Source organism: Galleria mellonella, unplaced genomic scaffold, assembly GCF_026898425.1.
Source record: "Galleria mellonella isolate WM207_F2 unplaced genomic scaffold, CSIRO_AGI_GalMel_v1 utg625, whole genome shotgun sequence".
In the NCBI taxonomy this organism is placed as follows: Eukaryota; Metazoa; Arthropoda; class Insecta; order Lepidoptera; family Pyralidae; genus Galleria; species Galleria mellonella.
Genome location: NW_026442129.1, coordinates 446524 through 460450, shown reverse-complemented (window position 1 = coordinate 460450; position 13927 = coordinate 446524). Strand labels below are relative to the sequence as shown.

At 38.1% G+C, this 13927-nt stretch overlaps 1 protein-coding gene across 5 annotated transcripts in view; it reads right to left on the bottom strand.

Annotated features, from left to right (window-relative positions):
- The window catches only part of LOC113511170 (uncharacterized), a 244882-nt gene that overhangs the window by 27321 nt on the left and 203634 nt on the right, over positions 1 to 13927 (bottom strand). For 4 of the 5 annotated variants that reach the window (XM_031912233.2, XM_052899689.1, XM_031912238.2 and 1 more), the window contains one exon: positions 13284 to 13524. In XM_031912233.2, the coding sequence (XP_031768093.2) occupies positions 13284 to 13524 (241 nt within the window). The remainder of the gene's footprint in view (positions 1 to 13283; positions 13525 to 13927) is intronic. The other variant, XM_052899690.1, reaches the window with a different exon arrangement.

Genomic DNA, 13927 nt, shown 5'->3' with positions numbered 1-13927 from the left:
ATTGACCTCTCTACAGATTTATTATAAGTATAGATTGTATTATATTTATAATAAGTTTACTATTGTAATCTTTTGGAGGAAACAATAAAGAGTATCTATCTATCTATAAGTATATATTATACAGAACTTTCATGTTTCAATCCCCTATAGAAGTGTACTTCAACGTTGGTCGCGAAACCTCTATAAATGAAATATATTTATTTAAACTTTAATGCACAGTAAATTTCTATTGCCCTTTTGGTGGTCTTAACACCGGACGGTGTTCTCTACCATTCAACCATTGGGCGAACAGAGAAATACGTAGGCGGTGCATTTTTGTATAGAGGGGAAAAAATAAAGCAATACTTGATAAATTCATATAATATAAACATAGACATAATATATGAAATAAATAAATATATATATACAATAAATACATACATAATATATTACTTTATAAGACAATTAAATAAAACAACTGCAATAGAAGAGCAAATAGTAATCTATGGCTCGAACAGAGTAACCAGCACGAGAAGCTTAAAGGGAACGTGATTTTTCTAAGAAATAGGTGCGCAATTTGTGTTTAAAAGCTGGCTTGCTTATGGTAGATCTTATGTCAAATATCTCAGTAAAAAAAAAAAACAGTTATATAGATAGATTTATTAAGAATAATGATAATTTACACATGTAAGTGGGGGGTCGAGAAATATTTTTTGTGTGCTAGGTGGAGGTCGTGTCTAAAAACACCTGTCCTACGGTATTAACAATCCATATCGTACACTCATTTGTCATCCCATAATCCAATACTATATCCAGTCGCTTTTTATCCCAATGAGTATTGATAGAGGATAATGGAATAAGCACTTGTTTTTTTAACCGACTTCAAAAAAGCAGGTTATCAATTTGATTGTTTTTTTTTTATGTTTGTTGCCATATAATTGTGTCGGTTATAAACCAATTTGGAAAATTATTTTTCCAAATTGGTTTCTAACTTGGTTTATAATAATTGGTTTATATCTTAAATAATATATCTACTTTTAGATTAATGCAATAGAAATTTTATTAAAACCAATTCAGTAGTTTAGTTTTTTTTTGTTTATTTTTGAAAACAATTAATTTTGAACAATTAATTTTTAAGTTTACTTGAATAAAAATATGTCTTTTTTTAAATGCATTCGAATGAAATTTGAAAGAAAGGATCTAATTGTGGATTCAGGATGAATGAGTCTCTGTTTAAGACTCTTTTATACGCCGACGACCAAGTACTTTTTGCATCGTCGGAGTATGAATTACAACAAATGGTGACTATAATGAATGAAGCGTATGCAAGAAAAGGTATGAAAATAAATGCGAAGAAGACGAAGGTAATGGTTTTTGAGAGGAATGAAAGTTTAACGGCATGCCAGATTATGATAGGAGATGAAAAAGTAGAGCAAGTGAGTGAGTTTCTATATTTAGGTTCTTTGTTTACGAGGGATGGGAAGTGTGACAGAGATATTGAGATTTAACGGTGCACTGCTCTCGATTATGTCAAGTAAAAATTTGCTATAATTCAAGGAGTTTATGTATGGAAGCGAATCGTGGGTATGGCAGAAGAAGCATGAAAGTAAGATAAATGCTGTACAGATGAGAGCTTTGAGAAGTATGTGTGGTATTACTTTAAAAGATAGAGTAAGAAACAGTGTGATTAGAGAGAAGTGTGGACTGAAAGACGATGTAGTGACAAAAATCGAAAAAGGAATGTTGCGTTGGTTTGGTCATTTGGAGAGGATGGATGAAAGAAGAATTACGAAAGAGATTTATCGAGCAAGAATGAATGGAGATGTCGGTAGGGGCCGCCCTAGACGGACGTATGTCGACCAAATAGGCGACGTGCTGAAGAAGGGCCAAATTAAAAGTACCCGTAACCGACGAGCGTGTATGACAAGATTGATGAATGTTTTGTTTGAATCGAAGCATTTGGCGTTCCATTGTTTCTGCCTACCCTAATGGGAGACAGGCGTGACAGATATGATGATGATGATGATGAAATTTGGTAAATTGGTAGGTTATATCCTAACTCTGCACATAGGGGGGCAAAGGATTGTTAGCAATGGAATTTGACAGCCCCATTGCTAGCAATATACCCTATTAGGTCGACCTCCACGTGGGTCCCCCTGGAAACCATCGTGAACAATTCTTACTGAATTCGTCACGGTGAGCTAACAGACCTGCTTCATCCTCACCTATCATCCATCACTGGTGCCCCGCCGGTGTATACCGATAGCGCGGGCGGGGTTACCATTCCATTGTCACCCATTAAAAAAACCCAACACAGACAATACTTTTTGCAGATAGATAAATAGATAAACTTGTTATTTGACCCATTTATGACACACGTAAATTAACAAATGTATTGTACTGATTCACGCGGGCAAAACGGCGGGATTCAGCTAGTAGTCTATAAACGTATTATTATGAAAAAATAAATACATAGTAATGCGAACGATATATCTACAAGGCCATACAAAATATGGAAAACAAATTACAGCCGGCTGTGACTTTGACATGACAAGCGGCGGTGCTGCTGGTAATTCACATACGAGTATAAAAAATGAAGTACTATTTAGTTTATTAACTTCAATCTTGTAAATAAATAAATAAATATGGTGTTCTAATTGGCGGGAAACGAAATTATAATATTTATTCTATGGATTTCATTAAAGATTATACGAGAAATGACATGATTATTTGAGATATTACATGTTTCATTTCGCATTTTCTTTCATCATGCCTTTTTTTATGATACATAGATTGACAATCAGGCTGACGGGCTCACTTAATGGAAAATGGTAACCGTCACCTATTGGCATGAACATTACTGAGTACGACTGACGCTGGCACCTCATGAGTTACCATTCCTGAGGATTATGGTGTCTTTAATAGGTTATAAAGGAATGGTAATCCCATCTGCGCTATCGGTATATATTGGCAGGGTGCCAGTGAGAGGTGAGTACGAAAAGGCAGGTCAGCTAGCTCATCATGATGAATACACCAGAGGGAGACTTTGTACAAAAGTCGATTGCTTGGGTACCTCTGTCCCATTCGTGTTTCAACCGTGAAGCAGTTGTGTTTGCATGGCTGTGTTTCGGTTTGAAGGGTGGGATATGGCGTGAATTTACTGGGTACAGAGGAATAACACCTCAGTCCTCAGGAATGGCAACGCATGGGGGGTATCGTGGGCGAGACAATATACTCTGTTATGTCCATGGTACTGCTCATGTATATAAGCGACGGTTACTACTTTCCATCAGGTGGGCCGTCAGCTTGTTTGCCATTATAAGTTGTATAAAAAAAAGAATACACCTGGTTTCCAGAGGGAATCACGGAGAGATAGGACAGTAAGTGCTAAGTCTCTGTACCTTATCCTTTAGCTGCTATATCCCATCCTTCAAACCGAAACACAAGTACGCAAGAGAAGTTGTTTCACAGTAGAATTATTAATGGGGCAGAGGTGTCCCTTCAGACGGCTTTTGTACAAAGTTTCTCTCGCAAATTGCCTCTCCCTGAGTTTTTATTTTTCTAAACTAATAATCGTAACTTGAATTTATTTATGGGCCGGCGAGCCCCATCTCAGACTTCATAGCCACTTTCCATCAAGTGAGATTAAAATCACGGGTTAAAAAAAAAGTAAAAAAAGGAAATGAAACAAACGAAAAACAAAATCAAATTATTTCCACAGCGATGTGCTTTATTTATTTTTAAATGAAATTATTTATTTGCAAGGGTTCTTGGTACATATTGGTCATGATTTTACGTACATATATTCGAGTGCTTATATGTTCGGCCAAAACTATGTTTGGCATGCAAAATACACTATAGCTTACAATTAAAATAATAATAAATTTAATTTAACTAAATAGTATAAAACAAAGTCGCTGTCGCTGTCTGTCCGACCCTATGTATGCTTAAATCTTTAAAACTACGCAACGGATTTTGAAGCGGGTTTTTTTAATAGATAGAGTGATTCAAGAGGAAGGTTTATATATATAATACATGCATAATATAGTGGAGGAACACTGATAATTTTAGAGGTTTCTAATGTAGAGTCGTAATGTAATTGGGGACGCGCTATTTAGTATCAGCATTGTATCCGTGCGAAGCCGGGGCGGGTCGCTAGTAAATTAATAATTTAGTGCTATTATAATCTGGTTCAGTAATGAAATTAAATGAAATGTAACCAATTCACCGGATGAATTATTCTATGCTATCACTAATGTGAAAGCGATAAGCGTGAACTATCAAATAGATGATACTCTTAATACTGATGTAAATTTACAACTGGAGCTAAGGTTTCTATTGCGTATGAAATCTACTTGTTAACAGGGTTCATCGTCTTATTATATCAGTCTCTACTGCTGTACTGCTGTTTATGAGCAGCCTCCTCCTTGCGGGGAAAGGGGGGTCTTGCTAGCAGTCGCCACGCTTAGCAGGCGGGTTTTTTTTTGATGGGTGAAAATGGTATGGTAACCCCGCCTGCGTTAACGGGATACGCTGGCGGAGCACCAGTGAAGGGTGATAGATGAGAATGTAAACAGGCCAGTTAGTCCCTCATGACGAATTCATCAGGAATTAACCATGATGGTTTCCAGGGGGAACCGCGAGGAAGTCGACCTGGTCGACCTTGGGTATATTGCTAGCAATGGGATTCTCAGTCTCCATCACCAACAATCCCTTTCCCCCCTAGCAGGCGGGTTGGCAACCGTAATTAGGCTTTGAAGAGGGACTCTATCGCCCATCCCATGCCCTCCCTTAGTTGGCTCTTACGACACCCACGGGAAAGGAAGAGCTGGAAATTCTATATTGGCACCATACGGCGAACAGGCTTATTGTTAACAGGGTTGTCAGATGTTATTTTTAATTTTTACCCAAATGCCAAATATTTTCTCTCACAAATCGATACGATTTCCTTTACTTTCCCTCAATCACAAACTTGTGTCGATTTTCACCACTTTTTGCCAAGTAACCGTAAAGTAAACGACAAAAAAAAAACATAAAAGACGTTTAATTTCTCCGACACTCTATTTCGCTGCTTTTATCGGTATATTATTGTATTTATTTACACGGCACGGTTTACAAATATAAAAACTGTCAAAAAAATACTCAGATTTCTCTAAGCACATTTATTTTTCCCCCCAAGAATTGAATTATTGCATAGTTATATGAACAGTATTTTTTTTAATCCAATATACAAAAAATACGTATTTTGGCAACACTGCTTGCACCTTTTAACTTTTTTTGTTATACAACTTTGAATGGCAAACAAGCTGACGGTCCACCTGATGGAAAGTGGTAACCGTCGCCTATAGACATGAGCAGTACCATGGACATAACAGAGTATACTGTTTCGCCTATGATACCCCCCATGCGTTGTCATTCCTGAGGACTCAGGTGTTATTCCTCTGTACCCAGTAAATTCACGCCATATCCCACCCTTCAAACCGAAACACAGCCATGCAAACACAACTGCTTCACGGTTGAAACACGAATGGGACAGAGGTACCAAAGCAATCGACTTTTGTACAAAGTCTCCCTCTGGTAACTATTTATTAATTCGCTAGAGAGTTATATTTGGTTAAGGGACTGGCTGTGCAGCTGTACACATTGCGCTGGGACATTTACAGCATTAGCTGAGCTGGTTCCTTTTGCCTAATGTGAGACACTTCTTATATATATGTATTTTTGATTGTATTTGTGTTATTCTGGCAATAAATATTTTCTATTTTTTGTAATCTACGTTTAATTTGGGATTTTTGTTTTTTAATATATCAGATTCATAATATCTAATCAGTTTACTACAATTCTACTTATTACTTCACTTAAGCACAAAGCAATTTTGGCGGTAGGAGCATGTGAATTTATTGGGTACGGAGGAATAACACCTGAGTCCTCAGGAATGGCAACGCATGGGGGGGTATCATGGGCGAAACAGTATACTCTATTATGTCCATGGTACTGCTCATGTCTATAGGCGACGGTTACCACTTTCCATCAGGTGGGCCGTCAGCTTGTTTGCCATTCTAAGTTGTATAAAAAAATGTATTATGTACTGAACAATACCTACATCAAATTAATTAATATTTATTTCTATTCTGTTCTAAAAATATGAAAGAATTATGAACTAATGAGACTCATAAGTTGAAAACTAACAGTAGGTAGTTGTTAGGTCACTCCAAAGACGTAGGTCATTAGGGAAAGTCCAAACAAAAAATATTGCGCAACGTTATTCGAGATAAAAGAGAATCGTCCGAAACTATTTCTCTTTTGTCTCGTTATACCGAGTATTTATACTTTCGACTCGGTATGTCCAAGTTTAATCATAACGAGACCTATTCCATGTATCTAGTATTTATAAGAATACTATATTTTTTTATTTAAAAATCAATTAATTATAATTATAACTTATGTGAATTATAATTTATGTAAATATTTATTTTAATTTCTGTTTAGCACTACTACTGCCCACTCACTACTTCCTATGCTACTGTGTTAGGTTGACTGGAAGAGATCTCTTTCAGAGATAAGTTCGCCTTTGCTAACATTGTTATTAACTTATTGTTGTTACTGTATGTTTTAGTGCAATAAAGAATATATATATATATATATATATATATATATATATATATATATATATATATATATATATATATATATATATATATATATTATATTTTGATATAATATTTTGAAAATGTTTCACGGTATTAATGTTAATCTTTTTGCGGGCGAAGGTGGGGGGGGGGGGGGGGGGGGGAGTTTTTATAGAAACGAGGGTTTTTTTTAATGGGTGATAATGGAATGGTAACCCCGCCCGCGCTATCGGTATACACCGGCGGGGCACCAGTGAAGGATGATAGATGAGGATGAAGCAGGTCTGTTAGCTCACCGTGACGAATTCAGTAAGAATTGTTCACGATGGTTTCCAGGGGGGACCACGTGGAGGTCGACCTAATAGGGCATATTGCTAGCAATGGGGCTGTCAAATTCCATTGCTAACAATCCTTTGCCCCCCTATGTGTTGAGTTATGATATAACCTATCAGTGTACCAAATTTCATTCGAATGCATTTAAAAAAAGAAATATTTTTATTCAAGTAAACTTAAAAATTAATTGTTCAAAATTAATTGTTTTCAAAAATAGTGAAGCAGTTGTGTTTGCATGGCTGTGTTTCGGTTTGAAGGGTGGGATATGGCGTGAATTTACTGGGTACAGAGGAATAACACCTGAGTCCTCAGCAATGGCAATGCATGGAGAGTATCATGGGCGAAACAGTATATTCTGTTATGTCCATGGTACTGCTCATGTCTATAGGCGACGGTTACCACTTTTCATCAGGTGGGCCGTCAGCTTGTTTGCCATTCTAAGTTGTATAAAAAAAAAACTTGTTTTGACAAACAAAAAATAGCCAAATGCAGCCGTTTGTGTAGTGATACGCTTACATAGATTTATTTATTTATTTATTAGAACCATAAAATCTTTGTTAATACAACCACTTAATTGGCGTGACCGGGATACTTCGTGTACACCAAATTGCATAGTGATTGGTTAACACTTCTTTGCATAATGGTGGAAATTTCCATCAGAACATTGTATGCCCAAAAATTATATAAAAGAACAAATTCACTCTAAGATCATCGTGTCTGGATACCTTTCTAATGTCCATTGCAGAAAAAAAATATAGCTGTCAAATTTATTTTTTTAACAATTTGTCCTTTAATTTTGAACAAGAATTAAATCACCTTGATTTATTTCACCAATAAAAAAAATGCAAAGAGGGGTTAAGGCAGTCTCTCTCTCTCTCTTTGTCCTCTTCATTACTGAAGGTCGTGTCCTTGAAAGGTGTCTGTTGCCTCTCTTATGATGTTATTCCATTTTGCACGGTCTTCAGCTTCTCGCAGGGCAGCTGCAATTGACAGTCCCGTAACGGCGGTTACTTGGTCCGACCATGGATTAGGCGATCGTCCGCGTGGTCTTTTTCCCTCTATCTTGCATACAACCATTAGTTTGTCCAGATTGTCGGACTGTCGTCGAGCAACATGACCGAAATATCCAAGAATCAGTTAAGGCAGTAAGAGCTAACAAACAAACAAACTCACTTCCATATTTACACCTATTATGAGTAACAATTCCTCCACAGCACTCTAAAAAAGTCATTCATTCCCTTCTCCTAAATTAATATCCCAACTTATTAAAATTCTCCGCGAACAAATTTGTCGACAATTGCCCCTCAATTTGACGGACTAAGCCAAATAAAATGTAATCACATGAAACTGCTCATAACACTGAAAAGTTACAGAGGCGAGGGAAAAATTGTTTGTGAAAGTGGATTATTCTCATCAAAGGGTTCCCGAAAATATTTTCACGCTGATGTTTCAATTACACAAAATGTGCCTTTTTATTTTTAAATTAAACTCTATGTAAAGTTTAATTGTCTCGGGTGTTTGATTGTGTTTTGAGGTTCCGTACCAAAATGGTAAAAAGGAACTTTGTCCCGGCCACACTTTGTTTCAGTAACCACAAATACTATCAATTTGAAATATGAAATAGAATCAACAATGGGATTTTTTGTAGTATAAGTAAACACATAACACCGTGGAATAACTACATGGGACAGATAAAAGAAACACTAGGTGTCATGTCGTATAGGGAGGTCAAGGACTGGAATAGAGCTGACTGGAAGTAGATACATGAATTAGTTGCACCGACAAGAGGAAACTCTCAAATGAAAAGAGAGAAATAAACACAGACGTACGGAGAAAAAAAATAGGCAAAAAACAAATTGCTATTCTTTTAGTTTGCTTGTAACTGGATAAACATGTCTCAGGTAAATATCCTTGGAGTAAATGTAAACGTTGCCACAGATATAAGAATAAATATACTGGGTAGAAGTGACATTCATATGATACTCTTCTATGTGAATGCTGGAAATCGCCAAAGTGGTCCATTCTTCCCTTCAGATCTCGCAGGTTTTTTTTTGATGGGTGAAAATGGTATGGTAACCCCGCCTGCGCTAACGGGATACGCTGGCGGAGCACCAGAGAAGGGTGATAGATGAGAATGAAAACGGGCCAGTTAGCCCATCATGATGAATTCATCAGGAATTACCAGTTTCCAGGGAGAACCGCGAGGAGATTGACCTGATTGGGTATATTGCTAGCAATGGGATTCTCAGTCTCCATTACTAGCAACCCCTTTCCCCCCGCAATGAGGCTGTTAGACTCCATTACTAAAAAATCCTTCCCCCCAATATTAATACTAGAAAATATAATTCCATTTGTCTAAAACATCTAAAAAGTAATTATTATTATTCAATTTACGGGAGTGTCGCTTCCACCTGGGTATTTATTCTTATGGTATGGGATGGTACAGGTAAGCTGTAAGCGAAAAAATCAAGAAAAAGATGACTCAGCATTATACAAATTACGCAAAGGAAACATTCAATTCGGCAGTATGGTAAAATGGGCGAGATCCCCTTTGAAAAGAAAAAAGGAAATTAGAGCTTATTGCATTTACTGGCACGGGGACAGGGATCCATTCTGAATAGATACAGAGGAATAAATAGTTTTTTTAATAATAATAGATAAACTTTATTTCTTTAAACAAAATTGGCTTGTAGTTTTTTTTTATACCACTGAGGTGGCAAACAAGCATACGGCCCACCTGATGGTAAGCGGTTACCGTAGCCTATTAACGCTTGCAATACCAGAGGTATTACGCGCGCGTTGCCGACCCTAAAGAAACCTCTTTACCCCCCTTTTGAAGAACCCCATGCTGTAGTCTCTTGGGAAAACCTCGGCAGGGAGCTCATTCCATAACCTGAGTGTTCGTGGGAGAAAACATCTCTGAAACCGCGTTGTACGCGGTACCAGAGATACACACTTTTCTATACACTATCAGATATACACTTTTCTTGAAGGTTATGTTGTCATATCGGTTCGGAAATACTGCTGCTGGAAGTTGATTCCAAAGAGTGGTTGTGCGTGGAAGAAAGTGCTTTGAAAAACGCACGGTGAAGGACCGCCACTCGTCCAGATATTTGGGATGAAACTTTAGTTTATGGCGGGTTGTACGGTGGTGAAAATCAGCAGCAGGTATCAATCCGAACAATTCTTCTGAGCACTCCCTATTATAAATTAGGTAGAATATGCACAGAGATGCAACATCTCTATGAAGTTTCAGTGGGTCGAGCCGGACAGTAAGGTGCCAATCGTCAAAAATTCTATTGTTTACAAGCACTTTTAATTCGTAATTTTTTTTATGAATGCAGGGTTCGTAAAGTTGTTATCTGTTGAGAAGAGCCCGCAAGAAACTGTTAACATTATGTGTATTTATTTAAATGTATAGTACATTCTAAAAGTAGTCTAAAATAACATGGTCGTTGAAAGTCCGTGCGTGACCGACTAACACCATGCACATGGGGGGAAAAATGGATTGTTAGTAATGGAGACTGAGAATCCCATTGCTAGCAATATACCCAACCAGGTAGATCTCCTCGCGGTTCCCCCTGGAAACTATCATGATTAATTCCTGTTGAATTCATCGTGATGGGCTAACTGGCCTGTTTTCATCCTCATCGATCACCCTTCACTGATGCCCCGCCAGCGTATCCCATTAGCACCGGCGGGGTTACCATACCATTTTGATCCAATAAAAAAAAACACCATGCACATTTGTCATTCAAGTAATCGTTTAGTGTGTAATTTTAAATTTATTAAAAGACAAACCCACTAATTGCCCACTACTGGATATAGACTTTCTCCATAAGGGGAGTTTTGCCAGTAGTTGCCACGTTCGGCAGGTGGGTTGGCAACCGCAGTTAGGCTTTGGTGATGTTTAAAGATGCTGATGCCCATTTCTCGACCATTAATACCTCTCAGTCGCCTTCCACGATATCTACGGGAAAGAAAGGTGCGGCCTATTCTACGCCGGGACCACACAGTGATTCATAATACCTTATCAAAGACATCAGAAAACACTCTAATGTATAATGAATTATGCGTGAATTTACTGGGTACAGAGGAATAACACCTGAGTCCTCAGGAATGGCAACGCATGGGGAGTATCATGGGCGAAACAGTATACTCTGTTATGTCCATGGCACTGCTCATGTCTATAGGCGACGGTTACCACTTCACTTCAGGTGGGCCGTCAACTTGTTTGCCATTCTAAGTTGTATAAAAAAATAAATATAAATAAACTTGAAACATTACTCTTAAAAGCGGCATCTGTAGGCGTGTATAAAGCATGGTGTATACCGCACCATTAGAAACAAAGCGAACCGTCTGTTTCGTGGAGAGAGAATAATTTATTTATTACTACGTATAATTTGCTGTTTTTCATTCAATCCAAACTCATCCAAGCGTTCGACAGGGCGGCGAAACAAAGAACAATACCCCTCCCTCCATTTCCTTTACGCAGATACCCCCTTAAAAGTGATAGAATTATTTGTTCAGAAATTAATTCAAAATCACTTCATTATACAAACAATAAAGGCCTTTTGATTTTCTAACTAATGAAAAGTTAAATTAAGTAAGGCTTTAACGTCCGTTATAAATTTATAATTAATTAACAAATGTATGTATATTTGTTACATTTATATTTATAATTGTTACAATTGTCAGCAATGTTTATCATCCGCATGGTAACTGTGAGCCGAAGGATAAGTAAACTGAAGTGGCAGTGGACTGGTTACATAGCTCGAAGAACCGACAACCGATGGGGATGAAAGGTTCATGAGTGACGACTCCGTACGGGTAAATGTAGTGTAGGAAGACTCCAAACTTGATGGAATGACGACCTCAAATGCATTGCAGGTTTGCAGTGGATGCAGGTGGATCTTTCTTTATGTAACATGAGTTAACGGTTGATATGATGATGATGTAGATGATGATTATGGTGAGGATGATGATGATGATGATGATGATGGTGGTGATGATGATGGTTGTAATATTGGCAATGATGATGATGATGAGGGTAATGATGGTGGTATTGGTGATGATGATTTTAATGATGATGATGTTATGGATGGCGATGATGATGGTGATATGTTAATGATGGTGGTGATGATGGTAATGATGGTGATGGTAATGATGGTAAAGCTTCAAAATTAATTTCCAAAAATTCTTAATTGAGAGGCAAAAGTTAGACATTCCTGCAAGTTACCTCCATGTCCCATTTGTCTGCTAGTGAACTGTCATATCTGTCTGTTTACTGTATATTAATCTTTTTTTTTATTGTACGGATAATCTGGTAGTATTGATTTATTGTCACCCTATTCCCTTTGGCCACAACAGAATACGAGCAGTGCTTTGCTCTTTTGAGGGCGAAGCAATAAACTGAGTTGTGGCCATTTTGTATTGCTATGGCACACTCACAAACGAAAGTTGCATTTGGTTTTATGTATTTTTTTGCCATTTATGTTATCTCGCTTTTTTTGTGTATGTATGTTGTAATTTGTGTGCTGTAAGTAATGCAAATAAAATTATCTATCTAATTTCGGCGATGATGCTGGTAATGATGATGGTAAGATGGGTGGTGCTGCTACTGCTGATGATGATGATGATGGTGGTGGTGGCGATTATGATGGTGGTAATGATGATGGTAAGAATATTGCTGTTGCTGCTGCTGCTGATGATGATGATGGTGGTGGTGGCGATTTTGATGGTGGTAATGATGATGGTGGTGGTGATTATGATAATGGTAATGATGATGGCGATGATGGCGTTGGTGAAGGTGATGGTAATGATGATGGTGATGGTGTTGGTGATGACGATGGTGGTGGTGGTGGTGGTGATGGTGGTGATGGTGGTAATGATGATGGTGACTGTTACAATAAACTATGCCACGCACGATCTTTTCTTATTTGTAAGAGATGTTTAGTTGTCTACTGGCTAGCTACGAGTATATGGTTATAATGAATACAATGGTAGCTGCATATACGTATTTAAGGAGTGGGGGGATCTGGTGGGCTATGTCCACCATAGAATTGTCTGATGCCTACCCCAGACGCGAGCGGAGCTTTTAACTACGCGCGAAGACATGTATGAGAGTAGAACAGGCCGCCCTCTGCTCCATTGCCAATATATCCTATCAGGTCGACCTCCACACGGTTCCCCCTAGAAACTGACCTGCTTTCATCTTCATCTTAATTATTTTTCATTGGTGCCCCACCAGAGGCTGCCTTCTAATGTTTACCCATTAAATAAAAGTACTCTAATCTTCGCTCTTTGGAAGAGGACCTTACCCGGTAGTAAACGACAACTTACCTCTTGTCAAAATCGTGAAGATCCTCAGAAGTGAACTGGCTCGTCACATCCAGCAGCTGTTGTATGTGATCGCTGCAGACCCTGCTCTTGCGTCTTCCGTCCTCGTCCCTCACGAGGATAGTGGAACAGCCTCCATAGTCGAGGGAGAGAGACGGCTGTTGCACCACGATGGTCGTACGGCCGGCCGGTATGGTTGAGGCCGCCGAGTCTAAGGGGTTAGCTGTGACGTGGACTTGGGCTGCTGGTGGGGGGTTTGGAAAAAAAATGGTTCAATAATTTGACTAATATAAGTAACTTTTATGTATTAGATGTGTATTTCTTATGTATTATGTGAATGTATTTAAGTATGTTACAATATTTAAGTAAAATTTTTTTCACTATTATCATTCATTACCAGAGGGAGACTTTGTACAAAAGTCGTTTGCTTGGGCACCTCTGTACCATTCGTGTTTCTACTGTGAAGCAGTTGTTTGCATGGTTGTGTTTCGGTTTGAAGAGTGGGATATGGCAGTAAATTTACAGGGTACAGAAGAACAGAAGTCCTCAGGAATGACAACGCATGGGGTGTATCATGGGCGAAACAGTTCTGTTATGTCCATGGAACTGCTCATGTCTATAGACAACGGTTATACTTTCCATCAGGT